The 23,105-nt window shown below is 35.9% G+C and overlaps 1 protein-coding gene across 1 annotated transcript in view; it reads right to left on the bottom strand.

Moving 5' to 3' along the window:
• The window catches only part of USH2A (usherin), an 815,757-nt gene that overhangs the window by 622,123 nt on the left and 170,529 nt on the right, over window positions 1–23,105 (bottom strand). Inside the window, exons 13-14 of the mRNA XM_002760516.6 lie at window positions 19,632–20,273; window positions 4,773–4,956 (exon numbers count right to left, since the gene is read on the bottom strand). Of these exons, the coding sequence (XP_002760562.4) occupies window positions 4,773–4,956; window positions 19,632–20,273 (826 nt within the window). The remainder of the gene's footprint in view (window positions 1–4,772; window positions 4,957–19,631; window positions 20,274–23,105) is intronic.

Below are 23,105 nucleotides of genomic sequence, written 5' to 3'. Positions count from 1 at the left end.
AATTTCTACAAATGTAAACATTTATATTTGTAATAACCTACCACAGTACCTAGATTTCAAAGTACATTCAACTGATTTTGAATCTACCTTGTTTTAAAAAAATTGTTTTAACATCAGGGCAGCATAGCTGCTTTCCTCTACTGCATATCTGTATACATTTATATTACTGTGAATTTTTTCCTTCAAGAAACAAAAATTTCTTATACTTGATGGAACCCATACATCTTAACATTTGTTAAACATTTTCAATGTAGCTAATGCTAGTGTATATACAATAACAACCAGAAGTCAAAAAAAGGTTCAAGAACAGTATCATTCAAAAGAAGAATGGAAAAACATATGAAAACCCATTTTTATCTCATCTCAGTGTGGAACAAAAGTCCAAACTCAAGCGATTCTCATTGCCACATGTTAAAATATCTTCCTCCATGCCCTTCTGTGCTACAGGACCCCTCTAATAATCATCAATGTTGAAGTGAAAAGAGACAGCTGAATTCATCAGTGGGATAGGAGGGTCAAGTCAAGTTACCAGCATTCCACATGACTGATTTAGTAAGAGACAAATCCTGCTGATCTCCTTGGGTCCCATATGTCCACGGGAAGCTTTATTCTTTTTATTCTTTTTAGAGCAGCTGCATTATATACAGTAGCTCTTACCTTCCATAGCACTTTCCAGCAGAAGCCTATAGACTCATTCTACTCAACAGCAGAGCCAATTCTGCCAAACCTGAGAAGAACCTAAGCCCCACTCAAATTTGGGAAGTTAGGACTTGAATAATTATTTGAAGGTTTATTTCTTTTTCACCAAGATGATGATAGCATGAGCTGGCGTGAGACATTTTTATTTGGGGGAGAGACGAGGAAGTAATTGTTAGTTCTGTGCTGGCGATATTAAAAATGAAATGCAGGAGGGACTTGCAAGCGTAAAACTCAGAGACACAGCTGGCTACAGGTACATGGCATGCATCTGAATAGCGGATCATATGTCTGAGAGCCATACATGTATGCAGTGGCTGAAATCAGGGACACAGAGGTAAAAATTGAAAGGACATATTAAAAAGGAGTGGCCAGCAAAAGAGACAGAAAACAAATCCAAGAAGTACAATCTCAGAGTCCAAAGGAAGAGATGATTTTAAGAAATCAAGAGAAACAATGAAATGACCAGCACATTGAAAACCCCCGAGTCATGAGGAGCAATCATAAATCAGTTTTCCTTTTGCCTTTCACTGACCCTTTAAATTCATAATATGGAGCTAATTTCCCCATGTTCCACGTGGATATAAAAAGAGTCAGTCACATGGCTTTTCTGGTCTTTCTCAGGCAATAGAATGCCCTACAGTTACTTTAAATTGCAAAATGCAAACTCAATTCAGAAAATAGAATGCCTAATCCTGTATATTAGTCAACACTCCAATCTTTATTTAAAGAACAGACATTTTCAAGAGCATACTTCTTTCTCTTTCATCTAGCAAGGACATGATGAAGGCAGCAAGTCTATAGCCAAAGAAGGTAGCTCGGTTAGCCTCCTCTCTCATGTGGCGGCTGCTAGAAGGGCTGAAACTCACTGGGCTAGCACCACCCAAAGCAGTCTACTGTCTCTGGTCCTGCATATACATAAAACTGACTTTTCACTGACAGGGGTACCTTCCTGACTCCTTCACTGATCTCTTCCTCACCATTAGGTATCACTCGCCTTTTGTTTTAGTGCAATCAGATGCATTTTCAATTCAACTGGTTGCTCTTTAGTTCTGCCCACAGGAATCTTGTTCCTTTCTCTACACAGGTCTCTTTATGGTACTTTGAGCAAACACTAAGACAATTCCACCCTGTCTCTCTTCCCTGTGGTCTTCATCTGGTCATGGGAAATACACAGTCTTCCTCGTCATGATGAACTCTAGGAGTATAAGATATGCAGGGTACTGTCTTCCAGCTTATCTGTCCAAACCTGGCTAGACTGTCTCTTCTCAGTTAGATTTGCCAGGTCTAAGAGAGATATCAATGCACTGGTCTCTCCAACTGCAGGAAACACATATCACCCTTCAAGGGATCTAATAAGACTTTCTCACTGGACTCAAGTGGAAAGCACCACCAACTCCTCCATTTTTCCCACCAGTGAAACCTGTTCCCTCATTCTGTCTTTTCCTTAACCCATTTTTATTTATTACATATTTTTAAACACCTTGTCTTCGATTTGGTTGAGAATTTAATACTCACGTAACCAGTTCTTGAATCTCTACATGTTGCAAGTTCTGCTAATGTATGTACTCAGCATCGTGAATACAGAATGAATGAGAAAGAAACAAAATGAAGAAAAAAATCTGTTCTTTTATTTTTTTAATCATGTTTTCTTGAATCATAGTGTTCTTTTTAGATTTGTTAGTAAGTGAAGAGTGAGAGATTAGACAATAACTTTCAGGGCTCACAAAGCTGGGCAGGATCAAAAGAAGCAGTTTGTAGAATGAACAGCATGTTTGTAGACAGTTGTGACATTACCCATATAGAGAGATGTTTGAGTTAAAATAAAGGGAGGATTTGGTGGATCAAAGATCATGGGAGGGAGGAACAAGAGTCAGAAAACAGGAAGGGATCATATCAAGAACTGGCAACAGGTTATTTTTAGACAAAAATGCACATGGTTTTCTTCTAAGACTAGATAAAAACTTAAGAATGTATGACAATACAGACAAGTTGGAAGCAGAGAAAAGATAATCTGGAGATACTTATATCTGGCTTTGTGAGCAGAGGGCTAGATTATCTGCAAGGGCAAGAGTATGGAATTAAAATTGAAGAGACTGGCAGTAGCTCAAAAAAAGAGAGAGAGTAAGTTGATAAGAAGTACATATATGGTAGTGCTTCCAATCAGCATAGGTACATGATCTTTCCCCAAGCATCACAGATCAGGGCAGGGGAATCTAACTCCAGTGCTGGTCAGACCTACTGCATAGTGACAGATGAGGGACCTGTACTTTTTAAGCAATTCTTGTTTCATGTCTAAAGTAAGGTGGGGAGTGAGATGGGTAGATAATAGGAGAGGAACAGAATGGGGTAAAAGTCTCAGCCTTGAATTTAAGAACACTGAAGGGTAGAGGAAGCAGTGTAATGAAGGGAATCAGATTTCATTTAAAGAAAGTAAGTTAAGTGAAAAAGCTGAGACAATCAGACATCCCTAGGTCACTGAGCGGGCATTTTGCTGATAACCCTGGGAAGACTAACAAGGGGGATGAGTAGAACGAAAATGTGTAATTGAATGTCACGAAATGCCACTGATGGGCATGAGTGTTGCAATGAGGACAGGAGGATTGGAGAGGATATTTTTCTCCTGGTAAATGTGATCAGAACTTTGAAAAAGACAGAGATGGTCAGGAGTGAAACAAACCAACCCCTGAGTTCCAAGTGGGGAATCTGTAGAATATTCTTTCAAAAAAATTATACACAGGAGCTAGTGTGTACAGTGACTGGCTCCTATTTTACCCTCAAAATCCTGACAGTACTTTTTATTTAACATTTACTGTACCATGTGCTTTCTATACTCACTTAGGTGATTTATAATAACATTTGTAGAAAAGAATCATAATGCTGTCAAACTATCAAGGTATCATTTCTGTGGTGACAGACTAGAGCATCACAGATTAAAATATATGTATGTCCGCGTGTCATGAAAACAAACATTATTTGAATAAATATTTGAAATGATATTTCTTCATTTTCTAAAAATCACATTGAATTTTAAAAGAAAGTCAAAATGAACTAGTATAAGTTCTTTTTCAGTAATTACCCTATCACCTGTCCACCCTCTAATGGAGGTGTTAACGAGGAGTGTAATAGCCAAAAGGCAGGCAGCAGGGGGGGCAATGAGTTAAAAAGAGCTCAGATAATCGCAAACCCTGAAATGATTAGCAATTATATTTATAAATATACACATATTGAGAAACAGAGTTGACTGGTTTTATTACATGCTTTCTGAGTTCTGCACACACTATTAGCTTCTCAGGGATAGGAGCATCAAAGAATTCTTAGATGTAGTCCAAACTTTAGACAAGCTCATAATCACACACACACACACACACACACACACACACACACACACACTCACACGGCAGTGGCATTACAGCACATCTTCAAAAATACAGCAATAAACATAAATGAGTGAAGGCAAATGCCCACAGATACACAGAGAATAAGAAGTAGAATATTAAAGAGAGTGTAACTTTGAAAAGTGATTTACTTTCATAATATACTTTACACACTGAAAAAAGTGATTATATCACGAGATACAAAGCTACGTTTCTGCCAGTCTTAAAAGCTAAATTAGAAGGTCAAAGAAAACACAGACAGATGCAATGAACAAATACATATGCAATAAATTCAAGGGCAATGAAGAACAAAGCATGTACATATTCCATATTATACACACACACACGTACATATATACGAAGAGAAAAAAAGTATGTGTGTGTGTATTTTCTTCTTCTTCAGATATGTCTTTTCCTGTCTTTCTCCATATCCACTCAGCTTTTTGAGGAAAAATATGTTTTATCTGATTCAATATTCCCAGACCCTAGGATAGAGGCACATCTACCACTACATAGCAACCCACTCTAGGAAATACTCAAAGATCACCATATATTAAGTAAATGCAGATATCATGGAACCAAAAACATATCAACAACAACAAAAAAACACTTTTTACAGAAGTTATAGCTTTGTAACTGCCAAAAACCATAACTGTTAGTAAAGAAATAGTTTAATTATTAATTATCATAAAAATATACCTTCCAGTCTGAGGATCGAATCCAAAGTAACGGTCTTTGCATTGGTCACAATGTCGCCCAGCGGTGGAAGCATCCTGGCAAACACACTGACCAGTCAGGCTATTACAGATGTGATTAACTGCACCAGCTGTATGGCATGAGCATGGCAGGCAGCCAGAGGCATTGCCTGGAGAAATATAAAAACCTAGAAATAAAGAAATTAAAAGTTTTTATGTATGTTTTTTCCCCCTATTCTTGTATTTAAAACATAATAATTGATTACACAGAAAAACAGAATACTCTACCATGGCACTATCTAATTCCCAACACAAATGTGTTTGTATCTGTTCTTAAGTGGGTCAATTATGACCAAAGACAAACTGAGTAAATTATCTACATTGCACTTGGGTGTCTCCCAGGCACCTACAATTCAATGTATTTAAAATCTACTGCATAATATTTCCACAAAAACTTGACTTCCTCTAATCAGCTCCATTCCAACAGATATTACCAGCCATTCAGTTGCTTTATCTAGAACCCTGAGGTACCTTTGGTAGGGCAGACATATAATATCTAGAAAACCAGTTACATTTAAATTTCTTTTCTTTTTTTTTTTTGAGATGGAATTTCGCTCGTTACCCAGGCTGGAGTGCAATGGCGGGATCTCAGCTCACCGCAACTTCCGCCTCCTGGGTTCAGGCAATTCTCCTGCCTCAGCCTCCTGAGTAGCTGGGATTACAAGCACGTGCCACCATGCCCAGCAAATTTTTTGTAATTTTAGTAGAGACGGGGTTTCACCATGTTGACCAGGATGGTATCGATCTCTTGACCTCGTGATCCACCCGCCTCAGCCTCCCAAAGTGCTGGAATTACCAGCTTGAGCCACCGCGTCCGGCTAAATTTCTAACAAACAATAAAATTATTTAGTAAAGGTGCATCCATGCAGCATTTGCTTAGATTAAAAAATGTTATCTGAAATTCAAATTAAATTATTCTGTACTTCGATTAAAAACAAAAGCTTGCATCCTCCACTTCCCTGACCCCCTACATTTTGCTAATTACCAAGTCCTATGGATACTGCCTCCTAACAATTTTAAACCTTGTGCTCTCCATCCCCACTACTGCCTGCCCAGTTAAAGTCACCAACCACTTTTTTATAGCTAATACCTCAAACTAGATGCTACTGTAGGGGCTTTATATTTAGCATCTCATTTAGATTTCAGAGCAACACAAATAATGGAGGAATTATTATTACGCCTATTTTGTCAATTAGAAAACAGAAGATTGAGAAGGTTGACACACTTTCCTAAAATGATAGAGTTAACGGATAGCAAAATCCAGGTTTATACCCAGGCCACCCAGTCCCAGACCATCTCTTCTAGTGGTGTTCCTTTTGTCCTGTTCTAATCTATTCTCCATAGAACAGGTGGAGCAGTCTTTTCCAAAGTGCAGTTTAGACATTTCACTTCTCTGTTTGAAACTACTCAATGGCTTCCTATTCCCTTTAGGAAATAAATTCAAATCTCTCACCCAGCCTCCAATCCTACAGTCAGGTCCCAGCCATGTCTCTAGCTTCAGCTCACAGCTCATCCTCTCCTCAGTCCATTGCAGTCATACTTGTCTCTATTCTTGAGACCTAAAGGCCTTTCCATGGGCTGTTCTGTCTTCTAGGATGATTTGGACTTACCTCTTTTGCTTTGCTCACTCCAGGTAAGTCAGGTCTCGTGACTTCCTCAAGCAACTTTCCCTAGGCCAGGCTAGGTATGCTTGTTACAAATTCATAGCATCCAGTTTAGTGCCTTAAGTGTTTATGAAAGTTATAATCAATCTCATTTCCACCAAAATCTAACCTCTAAGGACAGAAAATCCATCTGTTTCATTAATCATTGTCTCCCTAGCAACCAACATACTGCTTGGCACACAGTAGGCACTCCATACACATTTGATGAACTAATAAAAATGAGTTCAATTATTAAACAGTCTGTGAGTCCAAGCAGTACACTAAAAAAAAACCTGCAGAATTTAGAGATTTTAGAATTCTAAACCCCATATTTTTTTCTTACAGAAAAAGGAAAGAAATAGAAATATGATTCAAAAATCTATTCAAGTTACTTATAATCCCTTGGACCAAGGAGATGGAAGTTATCTTATAAAATTAGAAAGCTATCAGACAGTTGAATGATGGAGCAAGCATATGATGGAGAAATGATTCTTAGTGTTATGTGATGTGTGTGTACATGTATATGGACATATACATACACACACATGCACAGACACATGGGTACACACACAAGCACGTGCAAAATGCTGCCAGGAATTTTACCAAAACAAGGGGTAGAGGGACCACAGAAAGATGCTAATGAATACAGTTCCAGCAAATACAAAGGAAGTGCACGACTGTCATGACACTGAAGTTCACAAAACAGCAGTGCTACTGAAGAAAGGAGAGTGTGAACACAAAGTGAATCCATTCTGTTATCTATTCTACAGAGAAGTGCAAAAAAGTAATTAGGATACTCTAAAATTCGCTCCGGGTTCTAGTTGAAAACACACCATTTTCTTATAGTTACCAACAATTGGGTTTTTCCTTCTAGATCCTGTACATTCTGTCTTATACAGCTTCAAGAGCAGCAAAATAGAAAACACTGTGCTCAACGAGAGGAAAAGGAAAGAGCTCAAAATCTGTGCCATTTATTTGGAGGAAATCAACGAATACTATCATCTTATTATGATTTACAGCCAGATTGTGCTATTTGTTTATTTGCATCACCTGACAGCGACTTGCCTCACATATACACTTCCAGACAGAGAGTATGGCCATGGCAATGAGTAGATATTGTTCTACCTGATTCATCACATGACCAAAGTCAAATTTAGAAGGCTTACCTTTAAATTCAAGGCCACTGTGTTTAGGATTCTTTGTATTTTTTGTTCCTGTGAAGGTATCTTGGCCCTTGAATCCATGATGATAGCATCATGAATGTGCTAACAGCTCTCCAATTTGGATAAATTACCCATTAGCACAGATACTTACAAGTAGAATTAATTTAGACTTATTGCAATAGCTCCAAGCCACAGAGAATTCGGAACAATTAAGGGCGATTTTTAGAAGAGATGACGTATTAGATAAACCTGTAAGTACAAAGGAGGGGGATGGCATTTTGGCGCAGAAGTAGGGTAGTCCAAGTTTAGGGGGTAAAGAGTATCATAAAAGAATCAGAAACATAAGCAGAGAAGAAGTAAAAAGATATTAAAGCACCTAGGGAGACTGAAAGTGAAGGTAAGGCTTCCAGGAAAAGACTGCATGGGAATTTGCCTCGGGGTTAATTTCCCTCCTCCTCTCAGGAGCATGATTATAAAGGTTAATCCCACCAGTATTTTAGTTGTCCTATTTTGAAGCAGTTCTAATTAGGGTGACTCAGGTAACTTCCTGCTCAAAGATTACCTCTTGCCTTACCTGAATGTCCCTAATTCTAGACCATTACCTCTCTTTTATGACTTCCAACTTTCGAAAACAATCTTTTCTCTTCCCTTCTGCTTAAACTTCAACTCCTGAATGTGGCTTAATTATAACTGATCTTAATTTGTTTTAATATAATACATTTCTGATATTCCTTCTTTAGCTCTACTTCATGTTCCAAATCTTTATATCTGAAGCATTTTAACTGATCTTGTTGAGATTCCATTCCCTGAATGATTCTGTACCACATTCTTAAGCATGGTCATTAGAACAACATTATTATCTTGCATTATGTAGTGCTGAGAGTTCACACATACATGGTCCAAATCAGCTCCCTAGTTTATTATTTTCCTAGTTTATTTAGCCGACCCCTGGTTTTAAACATGACAAATCTCAAGTGGAAAAAAAATTGCATCATTCAGCTAAAGCAAAGAGTCACTCATATCATAAAATAGTGTTGCTTTACCTAGGAGAAGAATCTTTAGAGTTCAAAGTTATTAGCGAGGCAGTTGGTATTATCTCCTGTAGTGGCTATTTGCACAGCACCGTACTTGTCCTGGGCATAAAAGAAGAGCCCATTTCCCAGCAATGTCCCTCCTGAGGACCATGAACAACTAGGCTTTGCCATGGTCTTGAAAGGGAGAAAGAAAAGAAGTGTAACCTCCAGGCCTTATTCAAGAAAGGAGGGCAATGCTGGGGCTAAGCACTAATTGTAAGCCATTTGGAAGAAACTGCTCTCACCTTATGCCAGAAAATGGACATAATAGTTACACAAGAGCCTAGAGAGGAATGTGTGGCTCAGCTAAACCCATGCAACAAAAGATTATCTTGGTAATGGCTTTACAAATTAATATTTTCAGAATAACGTATAGTTGATGATGGTAGTTTTCAAATTGAAACAATAATAATTTTTCTCCATTTAGTAGTTTTATATAAAATCATGCTAAAATTATTATTTCTAGACTTGATCAAGTGAATACATAAATAATATTATTCATCCCAAGGTATAATTTTTCTTATTTACAACAATTTTAAACTGTTTTTCAATTAAATTAAATAAACTTTGAATGTTCTGCTCTTATTCCTTTTTTCTGGGCTGCTACTCCCTCCTTGAGCAGCTTACTGATTCCTATTTCCTTTTAAAATTCAGTTCAGAAATTATTTTCTCTAAGTTCCTGACACCCTCATCCTTCAAGAATTAATCATTTCCTTCACTTTACTACTTCTCGATATTGTATATTTCTAATATTGCTCCTATCATATTGTGATACATTTACATGTGAGTCAGTTTCCTCTACTAAATCACGATGTCTTAGTATATTTGTGATTGTGTATCTTAACACAAGCATAGCCTCTGGTAATTTACTCAATAGGTGTTTATTGAAAAATGGATATATGAATGAAATAGATAAATGGCTGACTGGATGAATGGGCGGATGAATGGATAAATATCTGCTATCCTTTAAAATATGAGATGATCCCTTTAACACTGAAAAGGAAAATGGTAAACATAAATCTGTGAGTCATGAGAGTGCTTGGTCAGAGTGGCCTGTCCTATCAGGGGGTCTAGAGAGGAATGTATATGAATCAGACGCAATAAATTTAAAATATAGCACTTGTCACAGAAACAGATGGAACAGACCTATAGAAAGAAAATGTCACCTAAAACTGTATCTCCTGTTCTTGAAGCAAAGGACATAATAATATGCTCATGTAAAGGAAAACATTATTGGAATTTTCTGTTTCATAAATAATCCAATTTTTCTATTTATGTGAATACCCAGGAAAGGCCCTCATTAACATATTCTCTAAGAATCAAATCCAATAACAACAAATAACCTAAATAATGACAACTCTGATTACATCTAGGACATTATAATTACCCTATGTGTGTATGCATATTCTCTGTTCCCATTCAGTGTTTATCAAATGCATGCTCCAAAGCCTGTCTCCCATGTCATTCCAGCTATCTCCAAAATTTCTCCAACTAAGTTATCAGAGATTATTCCATTTCTAGACCCCTTCAGTTTACCTCAACATTATTTGAACACCGTAGTTTCCCAGTAACCTGTTAATTTTCATTTTATGCCTATTACTTTTCAACAACAAATGAAATATCACAGAATGTGAAGCAGTAATCAGAATCACGTGATATGCTTTAAGCAGTAATCAGAATCACGTGATATGCTTTAAGCAGTAATCAGAATCACGTGATATGCTTTAAGCAGTAATCAGAATCACGTGATATGCTTTAAGCAGTAATCAGAATCACGTGATATGCTTTAAGCAGTAATCAGAATCACGTGAGATATGCTTTAAGCAGTAATCAGAATCACATGAGATATGCTTTAAAGAAACAGTATTTATCTAACTCACCCAATACTTATTATGTGAATGTTTAAGACAAATATTGAGTTTCTTATTTAGAAAAAGTTCCACTCTTTCAGAGTATACATTCTGGAGTCAAATGGATCTGGATTTATAAGGCTCTTCTACTTAATTAGATTTCATTTCCCCAATTAGAGAATAATCCCAGCACCTCCATTATAGAGATATTGTGTATTTAAATGGAACTCTGCAGGCAAAGCCCTATTACAGAGCCTGGCACACAGCTCTGTATTTATTTATCTATTTATTTATTTAGTAAATATTTATCTATTTTTATCAGTAAATTTTATCTATTCATATCTTTGTAATTGTTAATTAGCACGTTTTCTGTGACAAAGAAATTATTCTAAATTAACATTTAAATAAAGACTTATCAGTGTCTTTTCCTTTTTTTCCAGATGTTCCTAAGATTGTGGTCTGTATTTCCTGTGACAAGATTCCTTCCTGATGATTTATCAAGGAAGAGGTTCTTACTTTGAGACTCAGGTCTCTCTGTGAAAAACATGTTAACCTAGAAAGTTGTCTCACCAAACACTAGGAAACTAGGCATAATTGGAGCTCAACTTTGGTGCATTGATTTTTAATGGAACATCAGCATCTGATTCCAATTCCATTGGCAGGGTCTTACACACAATTCTAGTTTATGAGCTCATTACTTAATAAATATGATGTGCTACTTAATGAAACAAGATACTTTGCTTTATGAATTGTAAAAGAAAACCAAAAGTAAATACTAGGGCAAACATGAGGCATTGTCCTATTAGTACAACACATGTCATAGGAAGCTGTTTTCGTTATAAATTAGCCTTTATTTTATTCCAAAGCTGCAGAGTCTTCAATAAACCCTCTCTGCCTCTAGTTCTCAAGGACAAGGGTGGGTCACTGGCTTAGGATGCCTTGACATCCTTCCCTGCCTTCCTTGGCCTGGCCTCTGATTAAGTGCCTACTGCTGAACATTATAAGGTCATCCAGCACTGAAAAAGGGAACTGGGAAAACATATTTAGTGTTATATTTATTAGTGTGGATATGTGTACATTCATATATGTACACACACTCCAAATAATTTTAAATTAAAGCATTTTAAAAATACTTAATGGAGGTTAAGCAGCATTTTTAACCTCTGTTCAAGTTATTGAATGGCATATTAAAACCAATGTGGCTCTAATGTACCTTCTAATGTGCACTGCTGCTTTAACAAATTGCCTATAAATTTCAGTTGAATTAAGCCTATTCCTTGTACATTCGTAGTAAGGTTAGGTGAATAATACATGAGGTTTCATTACATGCACCTTCCTTAATAATGTTTTTTAAGAAAGTGGGACAAGAATCTATGTGCAGTCATCTAGTATGGGTCAGCAGTATTTGCAATCACAGATGAAAGGCAGGCAGAAGTCCTTAAGCTTGCTGCTCATCCCTTCCTACGCATCCTTTCCCCTCCACGCCCCACTGCTCACACATACCAGCGTGGTGTCTGCCCCTGTGGTATATAATCTAGGTCTCTCAGACATGTTTCAAAGTAAATGAAAGCTTCAGATCGTAGCAGCACATTTTACTGTGCACACTGCAGACCTGGCTACTGCAAAACATCTGTTTATCATGAAGATACTTCAGAATAAGGATTTCTCTTTTCAATACAAGTTTTACTTTAAAAGACCATAAAACCAGAAAAAAAAATATTAAAGTGGAATTTCTGAAGCAAAAAAAAAAAAAAGTCCCAAAGCTCCCATTGCTCCTTTCATGGACTATTTACATGTGTATATTAGATCTTGTTTTGTTAAAAAATACATTAGATACTTAGGTCACTGTTATTTTTCCTCTTTTACAAGTTTGAACACAAGACCTTTCCTAAGTGTTGTAAAAGGAACACCCCCTACAGATCTTTGCTATGCCCACACCTAAAAACAGGAGAATGCCACTGAGGTATTTTTGAAATACAGTTATTCATTAATTCAGAAAATATAAAGAGAGCACTGCTATGGAGGTACTGCTATACCTGCCTGATATAGGACACTTAACAATTGTGAAGGACAGCAATGAGACTTACTGGCTGGAGAGGAACAAATGATCTAAAGACTTGTGAAAATGAGGTCAGAGGTCATGGAAATGAGGTCAGAGGTCATGGACATTATAGACCATGGGAATTATTAAAGAACATCAACTTCACTTCTCATTAGCTATGGTGAAAAGCAAATGGAAGGTGGAATGACAGGATGTGAGTCAAGTTTGGACCGCATCACTTTGGCTGTCTGTTGAGAAGTCAATGAAGAAGGATAAAGGAGAGTAGGAGCCTACTTGAATAGTCCAGGAACAGAGGAAGGTGGCTTGGACGTGGCTGGTACAAGTAAGGGTGGCAAGAAGTGGTCAGATTCTAGATATATTTGAGGGTAAAATCAGCAGAATTGGTTTTGTTAGATGAGACAAAGGTTTTTGGGAAAAGAGAAGGCTCGAAGATGGCTGCAAAGATTTGGTCTGAAAAGATTACAACCTAAAAAAGATAACACTAGGGCAAACTTGTTGGCAAAAGTTTAAAATCCCCAGAGATGAAATAAATGAAAAAAGAGGGAGAGAGAAAATGACATGCAATTATAGATGTCTATAAGCAAGCGCTAAGCACTTGTAGTGGAGAGCCCAACAATAAGCGAATTTATTCAGGTTGTATAACTCTAGAAAGAAAAGGTCGGAACTGAAAGCTCCAGAGATTTCTGAAGTCAAATATAAGATGTCGTAAATACCCTTCCCAACCAGGAAGTTGTCCTTCTTACATTTTAGGAGGATACATTAAGCTTTTCCTTTAGAAGTTAAATGAAATAAGAATTAGATTCAACAAATACGTCAACAGGCATCATGTGAAAGACGGCTTGTGATTGTTGATTTTAAGCATCCACTTGGCTAGGCTTGGTGTCCAGTCATCTGGTCAAACATGAATCTAGATGTTGCTATGAATGCGTTTTGCAGATTTTCTCAGAACATAAGAGCTGTCATCGATAGGCAAAAGGGTCCACTGAGTGCCCAGGGATATAGAGATGGTAAAAACTTCCAGATGGTTAAAAAAAAAAAGAAGAAGAAGAAAAGAAGCAAGAATCTGTTTGACATTGCTAACAGCTAATTATGTAATCATTTAAATTTTTTGAAAGAAAATGTTTTCATACAGCAATAAAATTTCAAATAACCCTTCATGTTTAGACACTTGAAGACAGTAACGACAGTCAGACATTTAAAACTCTGTCCTCAAATTACTTCCCTCCTTGTATTCTTTTTCAGACACTACTGGAATATGTGCTCTATCAAATAAACAAACCAAGAAGAGAGAACATGTAGGATTCAAGAAATGGAGGATCCAACAGGAGAGACCGGTGAAGGAAATCCCTAGCAAAGCAGCAAATGTTAGCCCTTGGATACAGCTGTGCCACAGAACTACAAATCAGCCAGCCTAAATTTCCCATTCATATATCTAGTGGGGAAAAAACAAAACCTGATCCATTTCTTGGCTAGAGTTCCCTTGGAAAGTTCTGTTTCCTAGAAATGCCTAAGAAAGTCCTAGAAAACTAAACAAAGGCAAGTTTTTGAAGAAAGGAAATATAGTCAAAGCATATTATATGGCATAGCTGTACAGTAAATTTATGTAGTCATAATAAAGAAATCTCTGAATACTGATTTAACCAAAATAAAAGATTGCTAAGGAGAAGGTGTGAGGAGCTAAATACTCATCTTCTACAGGAAGACAATAGATATTGTCTACATTTTAAAAATCAAAAGTGTGTGTGTGTGTGTGTGTGTGTGTGTGTGTATGTATGTATGTGTATATATATATATATATATATATATATATTCCAGAAATACAGACTTGAAAGCTTAGAAGAAACATCTAAAGAAATTTAACGTGTTTTCTCTGAGCAGGGAGACTTCTGGGTAAATGATAAAACTGGGCCGTTTACATTTTATTTGGTTTTTAAAAATTATGCAAAGGTAAATTTTGATTAAAATTCAAATTAAATTTAAAAATGACAATACTGAATAATAATACACAGTGATCTTCACACAATCCCCCTCCTGGCTTCCTTTTCTTCTCCTGGCTCTTTTTTGGGGGGGAGGGAGGGCTTTATCTGGTATACATTTGTGTGTGTTTTTTTTAGATGGAGTTTGGCTCTTGTTGCCCAGGCAGAAGTGCAATGTCATGATCTCGGCTCAATGCAACCTCCGCCTCCTGGGTTCAAGTGATTTTCCTGCCTCAGCCTCCCAGGTAGGTGGGATTACAGGCATGCACCACCATGCCCAGCTAATTTTGTATTTTTAGTAGAGACGGAGTTTCACCTTGTTGGTCAGGCTGTTCTTGAACTCCTGACCTCAGGCAATGCATCCACCTCGGCCTCTCAAAGTGCTGGGATTACAAGCATGAGTCACTATGTGCAGCCATTAGGAGAATAATTTCTTAGTCCCTATTTGCCTAAGTATAGATGCAACAAAATTTTCCAAATGTTTACTGCAAATTGTCTTCTTTCTTTAAAGGAAGATGTAGAATAGGCATCAACACTAATACTGAAAAATAATGACCATATTTAAAACATTCTTGTATTTTATTTACTTGTGCAATTATTTTATTTTTCTTGTTAGAGTTTCAGTATCTTGAGGGCAAGGATTATCTTATTCAACTTGCATAACTACAATAATATAATTCCTTGTACCTTATAGGCACACAGTAAGGGGTTTATTTAATTGAAGACACAGAGAAATAATCAGGCATTTTAATAAGGTAATCTTGTTGGGCTGCTTTTTAAATCAGGCACTCACGATCTTTAATGAAAAAAATGTAAAAGAGAAAAATGACTAATTTTAGAAAATAATATGAAAAGAGGTTGATTTCTTTCATTTTACAAATCCTCCTTTTAAAACATTCCTGTTTGCATTGCAACAAAATATCAATGTGACTTTACTTATACAATACAAACATGGCTATCTAGTTTACCTTTCTGGAAACTAAAAACATTGATATAAAAGTGGCCAATACATCATTCATTTGGTAACCTCAATAATTTCTTAAACTCTTAACCACAAAGAAAGATAATTGTGTAGAGTCAGGGATCCAAAAATAATCACTATTTAAATTTATATCATATATTTATTTGTAAATTAATCTATCAGTTTCCCCATCAAAATTTAGGCTCACTGAAAGTACTGTTTGCTACTACACATAAAATGTTCTCTGATTAAATTAAGAACTCAACAGTACCCAGAAAAAAATGATTTCTCAGTAAGAGAAATGTTTATGAACTGCACTGTTCAACAAAATATAATAATCTGAATCTATAGTTTGATCATTCTAGCTTTTCATAACCAGGTCAATATCTTGAGTCAATAACTCAGCAGGGCCACTGATAAACTGTGGCATATCCTTGGAAGGAAGAGGGACTAGAATAGCAGTGAGTCTATAAGACAAAGCAAGTAATAAATAGTTGAAGATACCAAGAAGAGATTTTGTGCATATATTTCCTCAGGACTTAAGAGGCCTTCATTAACTCTGGCTTATTTTTTTAATAAAATGCAAATAATTAGATCTATCAAAAAAGTACAAAACTCGTGGTCATTAAAAGCATCTATTTGGAAGCTAACTAATGTTCTGCCAGTGAATTTTCTAAGTGTAGGACATTCCTAGTATAGCCAAGGCTGTCTTCAAGGATCAATTTCTTTATTACTCCTTATAGTTACAGAGGCCCCAAGTTTTAAATAGACACATGGATATTCAGATAGACTATCTATCTGATAGATAAAGCTGCTTACCTCTGGCTAGAAATGGATAGTTGGAAGAAAAAAATGGAAGTTCCCTGATGAGGAGGACAGGGGAATGCCTTTAGATAGTCAGTAAGAGGGGCCGGGTGCAGTGGCTCAAGCCTGTAATCCCAGCACTTTGGGAGGCCAAGGCGGGCGGATCACGAGGTCAAGAGATCAAGACCATCCTGGTCAACATGGTGAAACCCCGTCTCTACTAAAAATACAACAATTAGCTGAGCACGGTGGTGCGTGCCTGTAATCCCAGCTACTCAGGAGGCTGAGGCAGGAGAATTGCCTGAACCCAGGAGGCAGAGGTTGCGGTGAGCCAAGATCGCGCCATTGCACTCCAGCCTGGGTAACAAGAGCGAAACTCCATCTCAAAAAAAAAAAAAAAAAAAAAAAAAAGAGTAAGCTGAAGAAATGGAGTTCCAAATATGTCTTCTCAGTCTGGTGTGTTTTCTACTAAATATTTTATAATACACTGTTAAATTTTTTCAGTAAATAAAAATATTTTCACCAGTTTTAATGCTCTCTACTATTAACTTGTTGACTTCATTTATAATTCCCTGTGGTCTTCAGTAAAAAGAAGCATAATCATAGAGTAATTACAATGAGATCTGTATTATTTCTTAAATCTAAATCTCTCTTCAAGGTCAAATAATAAATTAAACATGAAGTAAATAGAGCACATTTTCAAAAATGCATTATTTTTAAGTTTGAGCACATTTTCAATAATGCATTATTTTCAAGTTTTCTGTAGGTTTGAGTTAAACCACCTCTTAAAACACTGATGCTTCATGTCAAATTTGTTGTTCACTATTGTTCACTGAAGGAAAATTACAGGCAGTATGTTGAACAGCAAAACTAGTCAGAGGATACTAACTAACACTGAAAAGGAGGACTATACTGCCTTCCACGTGGGGAAAGAATGAACCAAAGCATCAGGTAGATAGAAGTCAGCTCTGCATGTGACATGTGTAGCTCCAGTGAAGTGGCTACAGTGACTGAAGAAGATGGGAGTCAGGGAATATCAGGAAGCAGAGCTGGGGGTCTGGCCTGTGACCAGAAGATAAAAACTCATAAAGGTTTGCCCAGATGGGACTCAAATGATAAGCAAAGTAAAATCCATTTTGGTAACCCTCTAGGAGAATGACATAACTAAAGAAGTACTGTAGGGAAATTATTATGCCAATACTATGCAGGGTGGCGGGAGAAAAGGGTGTAGAGTTGACAACAAAGAGATCACCACAGTGAAAGCCACAAAGATAAAGGAAAAAACAATGAAGTCCATATTTCTTCATTCTAGGAAGGGCACAAATGAAACAGTCTTATGCATGATGTAGATTAAACTATCCACAGCTATTTCTGCACGACATACAAAATGCCCAGAAAAAACTTTTTCTAAGAATTTTAGTTCATCATTTAGATATTCAGTAGATGTACAAAGTATTGAGATGATGAGCTGGGTCTTTCATTGAAAGGACCAAAGGGACCAAATGTTTGTTACAGTGATATCAGAGTTTATCCAGAATTAGAAAAATTATTTAAAACATGTGACTTGTATTATATATACAACTAACATTATTATGAAACAATAAATTTTAGCAATTGATAATTACTCAAAAGGATATAATATTTGATCTATTAGCTTGTCTTGGTTTACTTAGAAAGAAGTATATATAAATCATGGTTATTTGACTGTGCCGGAGACTGTGTACCTTGTTTCTAAAATTAGAAATGCTGATAAACAATATCAACATCTCTAAGAGAAATATCATCTTAGGATACCAAAAAGTTAATTGATTGCAAGTTTGGAAGGATTAACCTGAAAGTAAAAAGAGTGTAATGTGCTGTATGTGTTATTAAGGCTGTCTGTCCAGCTCTCAATAATCTTCCTGCTTTTTGGGATACTTACCACGTTGTGCCTACCTGATGTAAGGGTCTCTAAAAGCCATGCTCATTTTATAAGAATGTGATACCTCTGGCCCCAGTGAATTAGCTCAGAGGTAACCAAACAAACAAAACTGAGTCAATTTGAATTTCCCTCTAGAAATTATAACTAAGAGGTAGCTAATAAATCTCTGTGTTGTAGCTAATGGTAGAATTATAAACAATTTCAGGGGATATAGGTTTGCCATATACCCATACAGAGAGAAATAAAGAAGTAAAATTCCCGAGAAAGAGAGAGAGAGAGAGAGAGAGAGAGAGAGAGAGAGAGAGAAAGATGTATGAATATGTATCAATGGAAGCATTCTAGTTTCTGTACTGGTCCTTGTCCTTAGATTTTTATGGAATATCTAGTTATAATATAGTCTCCATTTATGATTAAACCATTTAAAGTTGTTTTCTAAAACTTACATCTCAAAAATAATAAACTCTTTATGAATTCCTTCCTGTCTCTTTGATCTTACTTGTCACACTGACCAATGCTAAAGGAAAAGTGTGGCCCAGTTCTCCTAGGCTGGGGTCCATGCTCTGCAAACAGAGCTTTTGTTCTACTCCTTCTCTGGCAAGCAAATCACACTTTCGAGTTTGTATATGCTCATTTTTATAGGCTCATATAACTCAGAGCCAAGGCTGGACAGCTGTTAAACAACTGGTAAGTACTTATATTTATCATGGTGTCCTAATGAATTTATTGTGAAGAAGGCATAGTATTTTAGTTAAAATCTTAAATGCAAGGAGAACCAAGATAGGGTCTATCTGTCTCCCAATTGGGAAAGAGATGGAAAGATAAGTTTGTATACAGTGAGATTAAATAGTAGCCTATTTTATTAATTTGATGGCAGGTAGAAACAATTCTAGATATTTCTGTATAAAGCTAGGTCATACAGCCTCTTTGGTAAAAACATTTAGCCAGCTTTATTCAGAGATTTAGCTCATTTGAATTTTTGGCACTGTATGGATAAATCAACTCAAATTTTCCTTTCTCTGAAAAATAAAGTTGACTCTCCTTATTCTGATTTTTAAAAAAACTGTTAAAAGGAGATTTACTTCAAGTGGAAAAATTGTCTCAATTAAGAAATAAATCTAATTGGCTGAAGTTTATCTAAAGTATCCTCCCAAAATAGTAACATAAATAAGCTAGATAATTTTCAACGATTTAAATAGTTATATCTGTGTTGGATAATGGTATAAATACAACAATGATTTTGGAAATAAAATTTGTAGAAGCCACAAACCAGAAACAGAAAGAAATCACCTGTTACGAGTTAACAAAAGGAAAGTCAGTGTGCACTGAAAATGTAACACATTTCTTTCTTACCTGGTTGACACTGATGACACCTTCTTCCTTGACGATTAGGCACACAGAGGCACTGGCCACTGATTGGGTCACAAATGGTCCCAGGTAATGTCCCCAAGGAATCACACTCACACATCTGGCAGCTTTGAAAATTGTCAATGGTCAAATTGTACCTGTGAGGCTCACACTGATTACAGCGAAGACCTGTCACCCCTAATTTGCAAGGACATTGTCCTGTTGATTTGTTACACAGCAGAGAGCCATTTATTGTCCCAGTCTTATCACAGTTACAAGGCAGACAGAGGAAGGAATTATTTTGCCGTAGGTAGAAGTTTCTCTCCAAACATGTATTGCACTGTCTCCCTCCAACATTGGGCTTACAGATGCACTGCCCTGTCTTAGCATTACAGACAGTCCCAGGGAGGGATCCAGCTGTGTCACAGTCACAGGCCATACAATTGGTGACATCTAACCCATAAAAGTTTTCTCTGCAGGTGTCACACTGAAGTCCTTTGGCTTCTTTTTTGCACTCACACTGCCCAGAGAGAGGATTGCAGAATTTGTTCACTGAGCCATGGAGGTTACACTGGCAGGGTTCACATCCATCATCATTAAAGCTTCGGAGAAATTTAAATCCAAAATCGCAACGATCACACCTAAGCCCTAAAGATAAAACATATTTAAAAGGTGAGGATAGGAAAATGATTTCATTCAAGATAGGTGAGGCACAAACAATGCTACTGCAGACACTTAATATGGACACAAAATGCTGAGTGTTTTCCCACAAGCAATGCCATAGAGGGCTAATCATACTCTCAAAATACAATGGCAATATTTAATTTAGCTTTAATATACAACTGAACTTCATAAACTTAATTATTACTTAATACAAACAAAAATGCTTAATGCAAATGTTGTTTCTGTTACATGTGCTGGAGCTCCTTTCCTCTTTAACAAATCTTAAAAACTATTTTAACAAATGTGTTCATTCAGAATTATAGAATTACATATAACAAATTAGCTGTTTTCCTAAAGATAAGAAATCTCTAAAGATGTTTAATAAAATGTTAAGCTGAGTACAAAGTTTCAGCTAGACTGAACGAATAAGTTCTGGAGCTCTAGTGTACAGTATGGTGACTATGCTTAATAATAATGTATTCTATACTTGAAAATTGCTAAGAGATGAGATCTTAAATGTTCTCACCACAAAAACATGATAAGTACATGAGATGATGGATATGTTAATTAGCTGGAATTAATCATGTTATAATGTGTACATATATCAAAACATCATGTTGTCTGCCATAAATATATATGATTTTTATTTAATTATACATTAGTGAAGCTGAGAAAAAAATAAAAAGTAAGCTGATAACTATTTTGTGACAACAGCATATATATTTATTTCTGAATCCCCACATTTAAATAATTAATATAAATAAAACTTATCCAGGGCAATTCTTATTTTAATCCTTTTGTATGCTCCTCTATTTTATCATTTTCAATTAATATAAATTATGCTCTCCTTGGCTCATAAAGCAATCACATTGCTTGTCATCTTGTGTGATTCAGAACATACCTCTTTAAACACTAAGTAAATTCTGTTCTTTCTATTACTTCTATTTAAAGGAGTACACATACACATTTTACAAATGGAGAGAAATGTTTTATCACCTAAACTTAAATTTCTGACAAGTAAGGTTATTCTAAAAAAGGTTATTACAAGGCTGAATTTAAATAACTGATTTCATGGGTGGAATCAACTGAAACATTTATTTTAAGCTATAATTGCAATTTAAAAATTAGTCTTAAGAGTCAAAAACACACTCAGGAACTCATATGTAGAAAAGCATTTCCTAAACTGGAAGGAAATGCATAATATATATGTATATATATATATGGATAAAAATTCAAGAACTCCAATGGAAGGCAAGTTCTTTAACAGTGATGAATGACTCACCTAAGGCATATCATTTAATTTCAATAAGGAAAATAAAAAAGGACCACTATTGCTGCAAATTTTAAAAATAACTGTATTGTTAACAAGAATTATGACTCATTTTGAACTATTAAAATTGGTCTACATGGATTCATATCATATCAGTTTTAAAAATATGCGCAGTGCTTATTTGAATATGCCATACATATTCCTGACAGGTAATCTATTCCTAACGATACTCAGGAAGGCCTACAGGGCATCACATTCGGTGTTAACAAGTACAGGCGAGTTAGCACACTTGGCATTTAATTCACATTCTTCTCCCTTTTTATTCTAGATGAATGACCTACTTTAATAAAATTATTGGTGCTAATGTATTTTACTGGTGATAGAATCATTAGTAAGATTTAACAGTTTTGTTAACTCTAACAGTTTGCTTTCTGAAGCGTATACAACACACACTTGTATTTTCTGGGCTTCTTTTTTTTCATATTAACAAGGTAAAGTTGAATAAAGTTACCTGCTAATCCCATTAGGAAAATAAATATATATGCATATCAACTTTATGTTTTTATTAAAAATACATTTTCAAAAACTACACTGGAAATAATAATTATATATAATACTAATCTAGTCTTCACAAAATATCTATTTATGTTTCCTACAGAAAACCATCTGGATCAATCAACAAAATAGGCATATAGTGGGGATATTATAACAAATTCTAAGTAAATTTTGATTTTTCCCTTCCTTCAGCTCTGGACTCTAACCATCACAGGAAAGATTCCATTGATACAAAGAAGTAATTATTTCACTGTCTTTATAGGCCTTGCTTTAACTTTTCTTTTCACACTTGAGTTTAAAATATATCTCACATTAAAGAACAAAGGATGCCATACAGACTGAATTCAAGGTCTTAGAATTCATTCCGCATCATAGATAGCACATACAAATATGTACTTCTCTTTACAAGTTATTCTTTCTAAAAAATTCGCTTTTGTATGCTTCAGATACAGAAAGGCAAATTATGTTACAGATTTTCATGTAATCTTTCTTTAAACCAGAGAAATCTCATGTAATGCCATTGAACACACCTATGTTACTTTTATTAAATTGAAATGCTTATCTAGCTGAATTGTATAGCGTGATGAATACCAACATAAACAAAAGATAAATAATTAGATTTAGAGGCACATCACAGAAATGAAAATAGTATTCAGAATACGTACATATGCATATGTACATGTAAGCATTTATGTGTGTGTGTGTGTGTGTGTGAGAGAGAGAGAGAGAGAATGAGAGAGAGACAGAGTGTGTGTGATCACTGCTAGGCATATTTTCATTATTGTTAGGTTCAGGTCAGTGTTACAAAAACCATGGATGACTTGGTGTCTTGAATGACAATAGAAAGGCAAAGGTCTTTTTTAAACTTCCTATATGAACCAGGACATATTCAGTTACAATGCAGGACTCACTTCATCAGGAAACTTTCCTCTCATAATATTCTCATATATCAAAATTTCAAAGTGCATTATGTACATAGTGCATTTTGGGCA

This window comes from Callithrix jacchus, chromosome 19, assembly GCF_049354715.1.
Source record: "Callithrix jacchus isolate 240 chromosome 19, calJac240_pri, whole genome shotgun sequence".
NCBI classification, from domain to species: Eukaryota; Metazoa; Chordata; class Mammalia; order Primates; family Cebidae; genus Callithrix; species Callithrix jacchus.
The sequence above is the reverse complement of the archived record's forward strand: the minus strand, read 5'-3'. Positions and strand labels throughout refer to the sequence as shown.